Here is a 15031-nt window from a genome sequence, read left to right on the forward strand (position 1 = left end):
TAAAGGCAGACTGCAGTTTCCAAAAGCAGCTTTGGAGTTATCCTGGGAACAATATTACAAGTGTGAAATATAGTTGGCAGCAGGCACAGCTGGTATAAGTGGGCTAGTAGGACTAAGTGGGCTAGTAGGACTAAGCCCTCGCTGACCTTTACAATAAAGTTGTTAAAATAAGCAACTTAAAAATAACTACTTAAAAATAAATAAATTTTTGAAATAATGTAACAAAACTGGTGTCCAACCGCCCGGTGACAATCCCGGTGTCTTTCCAAAGGGCTAACTTCTGACAGCCTCATTCAGCCTAACTGTCTGTCACGGCTCAGAATGATTGACAGGCGTCTAGCCACGCCCCCTCGGTTTGCCGCGGCCACAGGACTCATCCAATCAGGATGGACTTGCCTCGAGCTCGACTGTCTGTGGGCGTGGTTTGGCTTAGACTGAGTAGGTGCGATAGCGAGGAATATTAGCATAAGCGAGGTGGATTATTTAACCTTTTTGCGTCCCAGAACAGTCGTCAACGTGAGCTTGTCTTTAAATAAGGTAGGCATCATATAAAAACATCGTATGTTGTTTCATTTTATCAGTGTGATGGTGCCCAGGAGTATTGGGGAATTAATTTGGACAACTGCAGATAATGATGGGCAAATGAAGCCTCATGAAGCAATGAAGCTTTCCAGCCCTTTGCTTTGCAAAAAGGTTCATTACGCGATGCTTCATTCATTGCTCACTAGTGACATCTGCTGGTGAAACTGTAACAGCCTTGTCACTCAGTTGGATCATACTTCCAAAAACTGCTAAATGCAATATTGTCACACAGTTTTCATCAAACTCATGTTTAGTAACAGAAGAATCAATGAAACCATATTTAATTGTCATATGTTTTAATTATTAAAATTATTTGTAGCCAATCTAATCCTGGTATATATTTAAAGTGGTTGTGTTGGGTTTTCTTTTATGTCACAGACGGATTTGACAATAAAGACATTTGATGTTTTGGTGTCTTGGGAGTGCAGTGCCTGCTGGGGCATTCACTTTTTCTTGGATTTCTAATTGGCTCTAATCCCTTATATTTGGCTACATGTTGAATTTTAGTTCTACAACAGGATTATATCTGTTTTTGTTGTGCAAGACTGATATATCTTTGCTAATCAGACTACAAATAAAGTGGAACTTTGCAGAAGGTAAGAAATTGGGAGGTGGAGGGGTTAATTATTGTTATCTAAGAATAATTTTATTGTGAGGATAATCTCAAAGTATTCCCAGATGTCTCTTGCTGGCTCCATTTCAGACAGTCAAGTTTATTTGTGTAGCACATTTCAGCAACAATGCAGTTCAAAGAGATTTACATCATAAAATCACAAATATATAGTTATAAAAAACAACATAATCTACAATTGAGAAAAACAGTAGCAAACATTACATTTTGATGAGTGCCATTATCAATACACATCAAATATGTTGGTCAAATTTCATTTTATTTTGGCCACTGAAGACATATTTTCCTCTGATGCGAGACCAGATGGACAACAACCCATAATGCAGCACGGCTCATCGCGCTTTTATTTTGAAAACCGAGTCACGTGGTTTTCAGCAAGACAACACAAGCCTCGAAGCGGGGCTTCGTCGGACACGCCCCCTTTTTACTCGGTTCAAGCCTCGAAGCCTGGATTCAGATAGCCCGTCACTAACTGCTGAGGCTGTATGCAAGTTTGGTCTTTGGTATGTTCTTATTTTTCATATTGGATGCGTCTCTTATTGGAATTTTACAAAAGATGTCCATCCTTATGTCACCACCAGCCGCCACTGTTCTTATGTGAAATGTTCAAATTCATTGGCAAATTCGTTCGCAATATATATTTTTTTTATTTTAATCTTCAACAAATCCAAACTAGAGCAAATGTTTTTCCTTCCTATACTCCCCTTGCCTTACTCATAGTGCTCATAAAGTTGAAATACTTCCACGTCTCAAAAATTTCCTCAAGCAGTAGTAAATTTGTTACATCTTACATAATTTTTTTTCCCGAAGGCAACAAATTAATAGAAAGAGGGTCGCAGGTGGAGGCGAGTCTGAAAATAATGTCAGAGTGGGAGCTCCTGTTGTCACATAATCTCTGTTGTCTTGGTGGTGTCGTTTCCCCGCTAACGGGTTCAAGCTGTAGGAAGCTGGTAGGCAGCTAACAGCTGGACAAACCTCCAGCTGTTAGCTGGAGGACTGTCCCTGAACAGTCTGTCCCCGCCTGTTCAGGGACAGACCGGGATATACTTTCCGTTTGTCCCTGAAGGCAGCCGAATAGAGTTGTGAATGAACCAAGCACCTCAATGCGTCTCCCGTGGCCGCGATGGCAGCAACAAAAACGGTCTGAGCCTTAGCTTTAGCCATGTAGCTAGCAGGTGTGTAATATCAATGTTAGTGTGATTCGTGCCCTCAGCTGTTTCCGCCGCCAGTAGCTAGCTTTTTTCCCTGTCCGGGACAGACGGCGGCAGCTAGCCCCCCTTTTCTTGCCACTACAGGAGGATGCTGAAGCTGTTCGGTGCGCTGGTTGTCCTCGGACTGGCTCTGGCGTTCATCACCTCTTGGGTGCTGGATAGCTATGACACGGCTTGGCACCCTAAACGCAGCATTCGGCACCCGAGTGCCAGTGATGGAGATGGACCTAAAGGAAGCTCTCCACCATTTCCCGGCGACGAGTTGAACAACATTTTCTGGTTTGTACAGGTGGGCTATCATTTTTTTCTTTTTCTATTTTTTATTTTATTTCAAGTGACAGTCCCCAGGATGAAGTCTAACCAAACCCCATAATGCTTTAGTCTGAACATGATGCATGGATTTGGCTTTACGGAGCTAAAAACCGACTTTAGTGGCTTTTTGAATGATTGACAGAAATGGGTCACTGACCACAGAAGTATTATGCCAGATAAAAAAGGTGATTCATCACCACAGCAGGTTGCGCTCAACCTTTGATATCTTGTGCTTTACAACTGACAGCAATACCTTGCATAAATATTCACACCTCTTGAAACTTTTCACATTTTCTCACTGTAATAATACAAATTTCAATCCGATTTAGGTCTGGATTTTCACTGGGCCATTTTAACACATACGTGTTCTGATGATTATGATTGTAATGTGACAAAATTTGGAGGGAAAAACAAAAATACCAAGGGGTGTGAATACTTTCTTAAGACACTGTGCACCATTTTACTTATTTGTTTTCATCCTATTTTTGTGTCCGATCCAAGGTGTCGGACATTCACATCAGTCGGTTTCGCGACCCAAAACGCATTGCAGATTTTGAGAAGTTCTGCACCCACACCATCGATGTGATCAAACCAACCGTAGTGCTCGCAACAGGTACAATCCCAGGAAGCATGTATTTAGGAGAGAATGGCGATAGGTCCTGTTCATGCAGTCCAAAAAATATGACCGTTTGTTGTTTTTTTTCTCAGGGGACCTGACAGATGCCAAAACAGAGAGCAAGGTGGGTTCCCTCCAGCACGAGGTGGAATGGCAGGCCTATCATAACGTCCTGAAGAAGTCACGAGTGATGGAGCGCACCAAGTGGATCGATATTCGAGGAAATCATGGTTGGTAACCANGTAATGAACAGAATCGGTGACAAAGGGCAGCCTTGGCGGAGTCCAACTCTCACCGGAAACGAGCCCGACTTACTGCCGGCAATAATAATAATAATAATAATAATAATAATAATAATAATAATAATAATAATAATAATAATTATTATTATTATTATTATTATTATTGATTATAATCATCAATAATTATTATTGATTATTATAATCATTATTATCATTATAATAATGATAATATAATCATTATTATAATCATTATAATAATCATTATAATCATAATTATAATCATTATAATCATTATAATAATTATGATTATTATAATTATAATAATGATTATTATTATGATTATTATTAATAATCATAATTATTATTATTATTTAGAAATAAAACTTTTTTAAAACGCTTATAATAAACCTGTTTTTGCATATATTTTTTTATTTATTAATTTTGTGGTCCGCGGGTTGTTTAAATCTGACAGTTTTCATCCCAAGGGCAAATAACTTTTTTTTTCCTGTGAGATTTTGCTGCAGCAACAAAAATTTGTTTCCGTTTTTACAGATATCTTTGCTCAGGTTTGTCTGTAACTCTAGGAGTCTAGGAGGATTATTGAAACTAACGCGTTTCTTGATTCATGTACAGACAGAAAAAAAGAGTTTAAATGATCTATAAAATAAATTAGTTGATCTGGATCACTGGCCGACTGATTAACATAACTTTTATTACTTACGGTTGTAATTTTGCTATGTTCTAAAACATAATAAACGATTATTGGCAAAATCGTTCGCAATATTTTTTTGTTTGTTTTAATCTTCAACAAATCCGAACTAAAGCAAATGTTTTTCTCTCCTATACTACTCCTCTTGCCTTATTCATAGTGCTCATAAAATTGAAATACATCCACGTCTCAAAAATGTCCTCAAGCAGTAGTAAATTGATTAAATCTTAAGTAATTATTTTTTTCCCGAAGGAAACAAATTTTATTAGGAAGAGGGTCGCAGGCGGAGGCGATACTGAAAATGATGTCAGAGTGGGAGATCCTGTTGTCACATAATCTCTGTTGTCTTGGTGGTGTCGTTTCCCCACTAACCGGTTCAAGCTGTAGGAAGCTGGTAGGCAGCTAACAGCTGGATAAACCTCCGATATACTTCCCGTTTGTCCCTGAAGGCAGCCGAACGGAGCCGTGAATGAACCAAGCACCTCAATGCGTCTCCCGTGGCCGCGATGGCAGCAACAAAAACGGTCTGAGCCTTAGCTTTAGCCATGTAGCTAGCAGGTGTGTAATATCAATGTTAGTGTGATTCGTGCCCTCAGCTGTTTCCGCCGCCAGTAGCTAGCTTTTTTCCCTGTCCGGGACAGACGGCGGCAGCTAGCCCCCCTTTTCTCGCCACTACAGGAGGATGCTGAAGCTGTTCGGTGCGCTGGTTGTCCTCGGACTGGCTCTGGCGTTCATCACCTCTTGGGTGCTGGATAGCTATGACACGGCTTGGCACCCTAAACGCAGCATTCGGCACCCGAGTGCCAGTGATGGAGATGGACCTAAAGGAAGCTCTCCACCATTTCCCGGCGACGAGTTGAACAACATTTTCTGGTTTGTACAGGTGGGCTATCATTTTTTTCTTTTTCTATTTTTTTATTTTATTTCAAGTGACAGTCCCCAGGATGAAGTCTAACCAAACCCCATAATGCTTTAGTCTGAACATGATGCATGGATTTGGCTTTACGCAGCTAAAAACCGACTTTAGTGGCTTTTTGAATGATTGACAGAAATGGGTCACTGACCACAGAAGTATTATTCCAGATAAAAAAGGTGATTCATCACCACAGCAGGTTGCGCTCAACCTTTGATATCTTGTGCTTTACAACTGACAGCAATACCTTGCATAAATATTCACACCTCTTGAACCTTTTCACATTTTCTCACTAATAATACAAATTTCAATCCGATTTAGCTCTGGATTTTCACTGGGCCATTTTAACACATACGTGTTCTGATTATGATTGTAATGTGACAAAATTTGGAGGGAAAAACAAAAATACCAAGGGGTGTGAATACTTTTTTAAGGCACTGTGCACCATTTTACTTATTTGTTTTCATCCAATTTTTGTGTCCGATCCAAGGTGTCGGACATTCACATCAGTCGGTTTCACGACCCAAAACGTATTCCGGATTTTGAGAAGTTCTGCACCCACACCATCGATGTGATCAAACCAACTGTAGTGCTCGCAACAGGTAAAATCCCAGGAAGCATGTATTTAGGAGAGAATGGCGATAGGTCCTGTTCATGCAGTCCAAAAAATATGACTGTTTGTTGTTTTTTTTCTCAGGGGACCTGACAGATGCCAAAACAGAGAGCAAGGTGGGTTCCCTCCAGCACGAGGTGGAATGGCAGGCCTATCATNTGGAATGGCAGGCCTATCATAACGTCCTGAAGAAGTCACGAGTGATGGAGCGCACCAAGTGGATCGATATTCGAGGAAATCATGGTTGGTAACCAGGCGCTGTTAAATGTTTCCAAAAGCTTGCCGACTTATTGGTACAGCTCCTTACCAATAAGGAGCTGTACCAATAAGGAGTTTACAAAAGTAAAATAAGTTTACTTTTGTAAACTTATTTTGAGAGTTTACAAAAGTGTTTTTCTCAGGGATCAGAAGGGAGTTTTTTTTTCTGACTCAGGACGTCTTCACCGCCTTTTCAGGAAGCAGAAGATCCCCATCGATCTACTCGTACAGTTCCACGCAGTCACTTTCATTTTCAATGAAATTACATCCTGTTGCATCAGAAAACTCATTTCCACTATGGCCACGTCAGGATCATTGACGTCCTACAGAGGGTGTAAATGTTGCAATGTGGCTGTTGCAGAATTGATTGATAAAACTATGCATTAACAAACAGTTAAAATATAAATAAATAGCTTTCCCTGCATTCACCGAGATCCTCATATATTTAAATATTCATGAAAATGCTTTCGCACTGAACAAAATTCGGAACAATGAGAATAAAAAATGATTTGATTAGACATGAAATAAATATGAAATGATATTTAGGCATACAATTTATCTTGAAGGTTCTATTGATGCGGTTCTCCAAAGTCGAAACGGTCATATTAAATAGGTGTGGTGGGCTGGATTTGGCCTGCTGACCTTGAGTTTGACACCTTTGTGTTAAATGGTGTCTGAAATTAATGTATCCAAAATTAAGGGTTTACAATATCTTAAAGTCATTACAGAAAATGTAAGCTAGCTTTAAATACATAAATCACAGATCTTAGGTTATTCTTAGATTCTTTAATCTTTTATATTCTAAGTAGTTTTTTTTCTTGTGGGACTTTTCTTTGAGGCAAAAGTTTGAGTTGTGCCCAGACATCTTCACTCCCCCCATACTGTGAGGGACGAAGCTGCTAATACTACCTAGCTAATAGCTAGGCTAGCTATAGATATACCTAGCTAGCTTTAGTAGCTAGGTATAGCTGCTAAAGTAAACTGCTACTTGCAGTCTACTGCTAGCAAGAATTAGCAGCATTAGCAAGTATTAGCAGCTAGCTAACTAGATTTTTTTTGTGTCTATCTTGGGTGTGTGTAACTTTATCAACGGTTAGCTGGATAACGTTTGTCTTCGCCACTGGCTCGCTTCTGTTGTCAACACATAAAATGCTATGTTCCTCTCTACAAAAAAGCTTGTTTCAAAGCGGCTGCCAAGAGCCACCCCCGAAATTTCACAGCTTTGTTCCCCTGAAAAAGCAAACAAAGAAAATAATCCAGTTGTTTTCTGCCCAATATAGGTCTTGAATTTTATTCATAATAATCTTAAAAAGTCTTGCATTTGAGTTAGTGAAGCGGGAAAAAACCTCGTGTTAGTTTATGTGTGTTTGAGATGCTTCTCACTCTCTCCCGTTTTGTTTTACGTGCAGATGCCTTCAACATTATGTCTTTGGATAGCGTCAACAATTATTACAGGTTAGTAAATAATCAAATATGCCACTGAATTCCTGCTTAATGTTGAGCTCAAGCATTCGTAGGGTAAATCTGGTCAGTGTGTGTTGTGTCTTAGGAGCGGTCTCGCCGCATTGCAAGGCGTTTAGAGTTCACATAGACCAATATAGAATTGGTTACTTTACTTTCGTAACCCCGGTTTTCCGAGTAGCATGAGTGTGGGGCTGAAACGATTCCTCGAGCGATTCAAGTACCTCAATTATTAAAATTCCTTGAGGAAAATTTCCCTGCCTTGAAGCTTCGTTAATTTATGTTTTATTATTTAGCACACAGTGTTCCGATATTGCGTTACGCGTAGCTCTCACTTCCGCCTCTGAGTTGTTGACGAAAGCTAAGTGTTAGCAGCATAACGTCCAATTTTCAAGTTCGGCCCGTGGGGATTTTTTTGATGAATGATGATGCCCGGGTCTTCATCGTTTTTGGCGGGACCAATAAGCATCCTTAAAATGATTTTTTTTTTGCTGGTTAAAAGCGAACGGCGGCAAGACCGTTGCAGGAGTATTTATATAGGTTTCTTTCGTAACCCTGGTTCTCTGAGTAGCATGAGTGAGTGTCTCACCTAGCCACCCTCCTTGCTCATTCATAGCGAGGAAGAGGGTGTGAGTTTTTGAATGATCTGTCTGTACAGGGCCAGTCCTATATAAAAGTAGGGGGAGGGACATGCCCCTTATCCTTGCAAAGACAGACTTATCCCCAGTCAATCAGGGCGGGTGGAGTGTGATCGGAGCCCAAGGAGTTCCCATAGTGAGACACGAAACGCTGAAATGCAGCCCGAATCTACATGATCAGACTCTCACTGCGTTGCCTTTTGACAGTTATTATGCTTTATCGTTCCCTTGCATCCTCCCTTAATGTTGATTTGTCTCCTGCCTCCCTAATAATCCTTAATGTCCTGATNTGGAATGGCAGGCCTATCATAACGTCCTGAAGAAGTCACGAGTGATGGAGCGCACCAAGTGGATCGATATTCGAGGAAATCATGGTTGGTAACCACAGCTCCTTATTTTGAGAGTTTACAAAAGTCTTTTTCTCAGGGATCAGAAGAGTTTTTTTTTCTGACTCAGGACATCTTCACTGCCTTTTCAGGAAGCTGGATTTGGCCTGCTGACCTTGAGTTTGACACCTTTGTGTTAAATGGTGTCTTAAATTAATGTATCCAAAATTAAGGCTTTAAAACAGTGGTTCTTAACCTGGGTTTGATCGAACCCCAGGGGTTCGATGAGTCGGTCTCGGGAGTTCGGCGGAGCCTCTGCTGCGGAGGTAAAGACACACTTGTTTAAAGTTGTGATGACGCCCCGCTTTGCCATCACTTGCTGCAGAGGATCACGTTACATTGCTTAGCCAATCAGTGCTGCGGAGGAGCCCTGATTGAAGGAGCTCCACTCTCAGCAGGGATTTGAACTTGTGTCTTTAATTAATTCTGCAAAGCTCACCGTTTTTACCAAATTCTGTAGCTTTCGGTTTAGTTCTAAATCTGCTCCTTAGTCGCATCTTTTTGAGGTTGTTACTGCCTCTAGTGCCATGGGAGTGGTAACACAACTAATATAATTACATTACTAAATCAGAATACCACAAAGTCTTTATTATTTATTRTTAATTTTTCATTATCTTAAGAATGTAGAGCTAATTAAATGATCTAAACAAGACCTTAAAGTGGTTCCAGTTTCTCTCGATGGCCAACCTGTTGAAACTGTTTCAAATTTTAAATACCTTGGGTTGTTCCTGGACAGTCAGCTCAACTTTGCTGAAAACACTGACTATATTTTGAAGATCTGTTCTCAGAGACTCTACCTTTTAAGAAGACTTAGTGATCAACTAGACCAACTAGATTCTAGTTGGGTCACCTATGTCTTGAATCATATTTTATTTATCACTACAGAAGGGTTCAGTGAGTTCGCAGATGAAGCTGGTGGGTTCGGTACCTCAAAAAGGTTAAGAACCACTGCTTTAAAATATCTTAAAGTCATTACAGAAAATGTAAGCTAGCTTTAAATACATAAATCACAGATTTTAGGTTATTCTTATATTTAATCTTATATATTCTATGTAGGTTTTTTTCTTGTGGGACTTTTCTTTGAGACAAAAGTTTGAGTTGTGCCCAGACATATTCACTCCCCCCATACTGTGAGGGATGAAGCTGCTAATACTACCTAGCTAATAGCTAGGCTAGCTATAGCTATACCTAGCTAGCTTTAGTAGCTAGGTATAGCTGCTAAAGTAGACTGCTACTTGCAGTCTACTGCTAGCAAGAATTAGCAGCATTAGCAAGTATTAGCAGCTAGCTAACTAGATTTTTTTGTGTCTATCTTGGGTGTGTGTAACTTTATCAACGGTTAGCTGGACAAAGTTTTGTCTTCGCCACTGGCTCGCTTCTGTTGTCAACACATAAAATGCTACGTTCCTCTCTACAAAAAAGCTTGTGTCAAAGCGGCTGCCAAGAGCCACCCCTGAAATTTCACAGCTTTGTTCGCCTAAAAAAAAATCCAGTTGTTTTCTGCCCAATATAGGTCTTAAAAAGTCTTACATTTGAGTTAGTGAAATGGGAAAAAACCTCGTGTTGCATCAGCTTTTGTTAGCTTATGTGTGTTTGAGATGCTTCTCACTCTCTCCCGTTTTGTTTTACTTGCAGATGCCTTCAACATTATGTCTTTGGATAGCGTCAACAATTATTACAGGTTAGTAAATAATCAATAATCCACCGAATTCCTGCTTAATGTTGATCTCAAGCATTCACAGTATAAATCTGATCGGCGTGCGTTGTGTCTTCGGTGCTCCTGAAACACGAGTCTCACCGCATTGCAAGCAGATTAGAGTTCACATAGACCAAAATAGAACCCGAATCTACATGATCAGATGCCTTTTGACAGTTATTATGCTTTATCGTTCCCTTGCATCCTCCCTTAATGTTGATTTGTCTCCTGCCTCCCTAATAATCCTTAATGTCCTGATNTTCTCTCTGTAAAGTATTCTGAAATAAACAATTTTGTTCACTTTGTAATATTAACTCACCTTTTTAATAGAGAGGTTCACAACAGAAAACTGCAGACCTGATGTTTAACCTAAATTTTCTAGTTTCTCCCAACCTATGAAAAAAATGTCAAATATTTAAAAACTGCTCAGTTTTCTGCAGCATATGCTTAATCTACCAGGATTCACTTGCAAAAGACATTTCTGATCTCAAGGTAAATAAATAAAATATGGGATTGCAAAAACAGTCTACAATGAATCCTAACACTTTTGGAGATTGGAGTTGTTTAAAAATAGTTGAAGTTCCCTTTTTGCCGTCTCGTTTATTAGACTAGGTTTTAGTTTTAACCTTCAGAAACATCTTATCTCTATTTAAACAGAGGACGATATAAATAAATATAACACTCAGCTGTAGGATAGATATGAGGCTCTCATAATCGCTTAGCAAAACCCAACTACAAATTTATAAATTCTCACTATCAGGAGATTATATATCAAGAGATTATCTTCATGTACTTATAAATAAAGATATAGACAATAATATTGTTTTTCTTAGGCGAGTTCAGGGATTATTATTATTGTTACTTTTTTGTACTTAAAGCTGGAAACAATAATTATTTCATTATAACAGAGGTTTAGCTAAATAAACTTTTTCTTGCTTTGTCAAATTAAAACCAACTAACTTCACTGTATTTTTGGAGGATTTTATTTGATAAATCAACACAAAGTTGTGCATAGCAGTGAAGTAGAAGACAAAACATTCAGGGCGTTTTTTGAAGCTCAATAAATATATATACCGTATTTTCCGCACTATAAAGCGCACCTGATTACAAGGCGCATAGAATAGACGCTACAGTAGAGGCTGAAGTTACGTTATGCATCCACTAGATGGAGCTGCACTAAACGGAATGTCAACCAAACAGTCCGACTCCGGTCGGCGAGGAGAGCCTTCAGCGACTGGACCGGGGCGTGGCCGGACGATGGTCACCCTTCTCCGTTTGTGCACAGCATGTTCGTAGAGAACCTGCAGACGACCTGATTCTAGACGGTCGGTAGGTAGATAGGTCAGTCAAACTTTATTAATAGATTACAAACTAGCGTTCTGACAACTATCCCAGCATGCACTGCGCGCTTTTTCTTCTATGGGGGAAAATGAAGTCGGCGGCTGCTTACTGTATTTGCTAGACCTGTTGTGGCTCAATATTGGTCCATACATAAGGCGCATCGGATTATAAGGTGCACTGTCGGCTTTTGAGGAATTTGAAGGTTTTTAGGTGCGCCTTATAGTGCGGAAATACGGTATATAAAAAATAGAAAAACGGTGACCTGTTCAGGATGTGGACACTGGATAGATGTATGGATTCTGTCACTCTGTGGAAGAATGAGCTGTTCTCCTGCCTCCTCTCAGGTCCGTGGTTCATTGGAGAGATGATAGACGGACACAGTGGCGCCTGCTTCGCCTTCGGCGTTTTCATCGACGGCCATTTCCTGGAAGGAAGTCGCACATATATTTTTGGAGTCAATCAAGTAAGACTACTGATTTTATTGATCACTTCTGCATCTCTCTATGCAAGACTCCTTGTAGGCATGTTTTTATTTTTTTTATTTCATGTGTGCAACATGCCTTTGAAAATCCATGTAAATGTTTAATCAGCAATATTCTTAGCCTGCTGGATTTTTTAATTCATCTTTGTCCAGACTGGGGATGTAATCAATTAACTGACTTCCTGTTAATTGTTGGTTAGTAGTTTATTCAGCAACCTAAGAGCTTCCTGTTATATTTTATAAATATGTCTAAGGTTAATAATGTGAGTCTTTAATACTGCTGACACAAAATATTCTAATGTTTTATTTTTTTTTAATTCAGCATATTTTGAAAAAAGTAGCCCTTCATGTTATGAAAAGTCCCTCTTGATAAGAGAAAACTCAGGTTTTTAAGAAAATGTCAGCTCATCAATTAATCATTAGTTGATCAATTAGATCAATCAACTTTAGATTAACTCATTAATCAATAGCTTGCATCCCCATAGTCCAGACTTATTTAGGTTAATAAAAAAAACAGCACAATAAGTAATCTCACTTTCTTTCTGGCAGCTGCTATTTTTCAACATTCCCCTCACCTCTTACCTCTGCTGGAGCCTTCATCACCGTTGTNTGCCTTTTGACAGTTATTATGCTTTATCGTTCCCTTGCATCCTCCCTTAATGTTGATTTGTCTCCTGCCTCCCTAATAATCCTTAATGTCCTGATTTTTCATCTGTGAGACGAGGCTAATTTATTTATTTAGAATGCATTAAATTATCTCTGAGGCTCAGGCTTTGARCAGGACCACGGTGCTGCCCTCCTGCTGCTCACTTCGCCTCTGCTTGTTTTGTCCTCTTTCCTAGAAAATACTCAGCCAATCAGAAAGTAGGCTCTTTTCATTATGTTCACACGACCCCGTTTGGTAACTACTCCTTYGTCTGTGTGGACGCCACCCTGACTCCTGGACCCAAACGGCCCTACAATTTCTTCGGGATCCTCAATCAGGTAAGCTCTGTTAAAAAAAAAGGGTAATAGAGGTGTAATTGAATATGTGTTGGTAACCAGGCCCTCGTTAACATTACATCATCAAGCTGTGAACTGTATTATTTGAAATGGACTCAGCTTTGTAGAGCACGAGCTGCTTTAACAAGGCTTTTGTAATTGAGAAATGACCTATTTTGAAAGATCCATCTTTTTATGTTGGAGGTTGTTTAAAAATGTTTTTCCTTTCTGTTGGAACTGATTTAAATTTTGGAATAAAACCCTAAAACCTGTTTGGTTTTATATTCATGCAACTTTCTTAAGCATATTGGTAATTTAGCTAATTCACGAATAGATTCTTAAGCTTGGTCAAACATAAAAAAACTAAACAATTTTAATTTGGTCAGTCAGTGCAATTATGAGTGTAACAGACAATGTAAAATAAATAATAAACAAAAATGTCAAAAACAATAGGTCAAACATGTAAAAACAAACTGCAACAGACCTTTTTTCAAATGGTTAAATTAAACTATTTTTATGGAGAAAAAAAACAGAAGGTGGGTGTGTTGTGGTGGCGCAAGGGTTAACTATCAAATAAAGGCCACCAGGGCCAAAAAAAATCTTTAAAAAAACAAGGTTGTGGGGAAAAAAAACTTGTGAAGGAAACAAAATTACTCTTGCTATGCTTTTTTATTTTTGTTCTCTTYCTATTTCTTGTCTTTGAAGACATTTTCCTGTTTTTCTGGATTCGTCTGTTAGACTCAGATGGACTTGCTGAACAAGTTTGGAGCAGAGAGTTTGAAGAGCAATCAGTCCATCTGGTTTGGCCACTACACCACCTCCACCATCGTCTCGCCGTCTCCCGGGGTCAGAGACATGATGAGGTAGGAAGGTCTAGCCAGTTTAAAACAAAAGACGGGTTAYGTTAYGCTGTCGTKKTGCAACTATTCATCCACCTGGTTTCACCTGCAGCCTGAACTTGCATCACACTCCTATAATATTGTAGCCCAGGCTYGCTCATGTAGATTCCCASTTCTCAGGTCTGGGCTTTCTGTGTTCAGGTCTGCTGTGGCGTATCTGTGTGGCCACCTGCACACACTCGGCGGCCTGATGCCAGTCCTCCACAGCCGCCATCCGCACGGCACTCTGGAGCTGGAGCTGGGAGACTGGATGGACAACCGCAGGTGTGTGACGCAACAGAACTTTTCGGAATGGCAACTTTTTATTTGTCGTKTTTTTCCTTAGAGAATTTCTCTGATGTTTTYCTACAGGTTCAGGGTCCTGGCCTTCGACCACGACCTGCTGAGTTTTTCTGACCTCCAGTTTGAGCAGTGGCCTGCAGTGCTCATCACAAACCCTAAGGACGCGCAGTACCTCCACCCAGGGGTGGAGCCACTGGGCCGGATACGGAGATCAACACACATTAGGTGCCTGCAAATTTTGTATTTTTTTAATGTGTCTGGAAAAATTTGGAATGTAATTTGACTGTYTTARAAGTCTGGAGAAGAATGGAAAGATGTTTGTTCCTTCAGTTTATTATCATATCTCATTTTCTAAAAGATTCATCCATTCCTCCCTTTTATTGTTTATTCCTTCATTTATTTATTTGTCTGTCTAATTTTCTTCTCTCTCTTTTTGCAATGCTTTATTAATTGCACTTCCTCTGACTGTGATTTTGTGACTTYTGAAGGATCCTGGCCTTCTCCGAGGCTCTGATCACTGCGGTCCACGTCAGCATAGACGGGGAGCCGCTGGGCACTGGCCGCTCCGCCGGAGGGCCCCTGTATGTCCTGCTGTGGGATCCGACTCGCTACCTCACTGGCCTGCACACAATTACAGTTAAAGTGGAGGTCGGTGCTAATGCGATTTCTAAAATATTGAATTTAGTTTGCGAGTCCCAAGAGTGCTTAGGAACTGTGTTTTAATGCTTTCCTACTGGCCTGTGTTTGCCTCAGGACTCGGCGGGCCGGTCGGTGGTGCG

At 40.0% G+C, this 15031-nt stretch overlaps 1 protein-coding gene across 1 annotated transcript in view; it reads left to right on the forward strand.

Annotated features, from left to right (window-relative positions):
- The first annotated feature begins 2121 nt into the window (after positions 1 to 2121).
- The window catches only part of tmem62 (transmembrane protein 62), a 21212-nt gene continuing 8302 nt past the window's right edge, over positions 2122 to 15031 (forward strand). The window contains exons 1-11 of the mRNA XM_008399329.2: positions 2122 to 2354; positions 2509 to 2713; positions 3238 to 3349; positions 3445 to 3582; positions 7497 to 7542; positions 12933 to 13074; positions 13810 to 13934; positions 14112 to 14234; positions 14322 to 14477; positions 14741 to 14900; positions 15006 to 15026. Coding sequence (XP_008397551.1) covers positions 2317 to 2354; positions 2509 to 2713; positions 3238 to 3349; positions 3445 to 3582; positions 7497 to 7542; positions 12933 to 13074; positions 13810 to 13934; positions 14112 to 14234; positions 14322 to 14477; positions 14741 to 14900; positions 15006 to 15026 — 1266 coding nt within the window. The 5' untranslated portion in view covers positions 2122 to 2316. The remainder of the gene's footprint in view (positions 2355 to 2508; positions 2714 to 3237; positions 3350 to 3444; positions 3583 to 7496; positions 7543 to 12932; positions 13075 to 13809; positions 13935 to 14111; positions 14235 to 14321; positions 14478 to 14740; positions 14901 to 15005; positions 15027 to 15031) is intronic.

This window comes from Poecilia reticulata, linkage group LG22 (genome assembly GCF_000633615.1).
Source record: "Poecilia reticulata strain Guanapo linkage group LG22, Guppy_female_1.0+MT, whole genome shotgun sequence".
Taxonomy (NCBI): domain Eukaryota; kingdom Metazoa; phylum Chordata; class Actinopteri; order Cyprinodontiformes; family Poeciliidae; genus Poecilia; species Poecilia reticulata.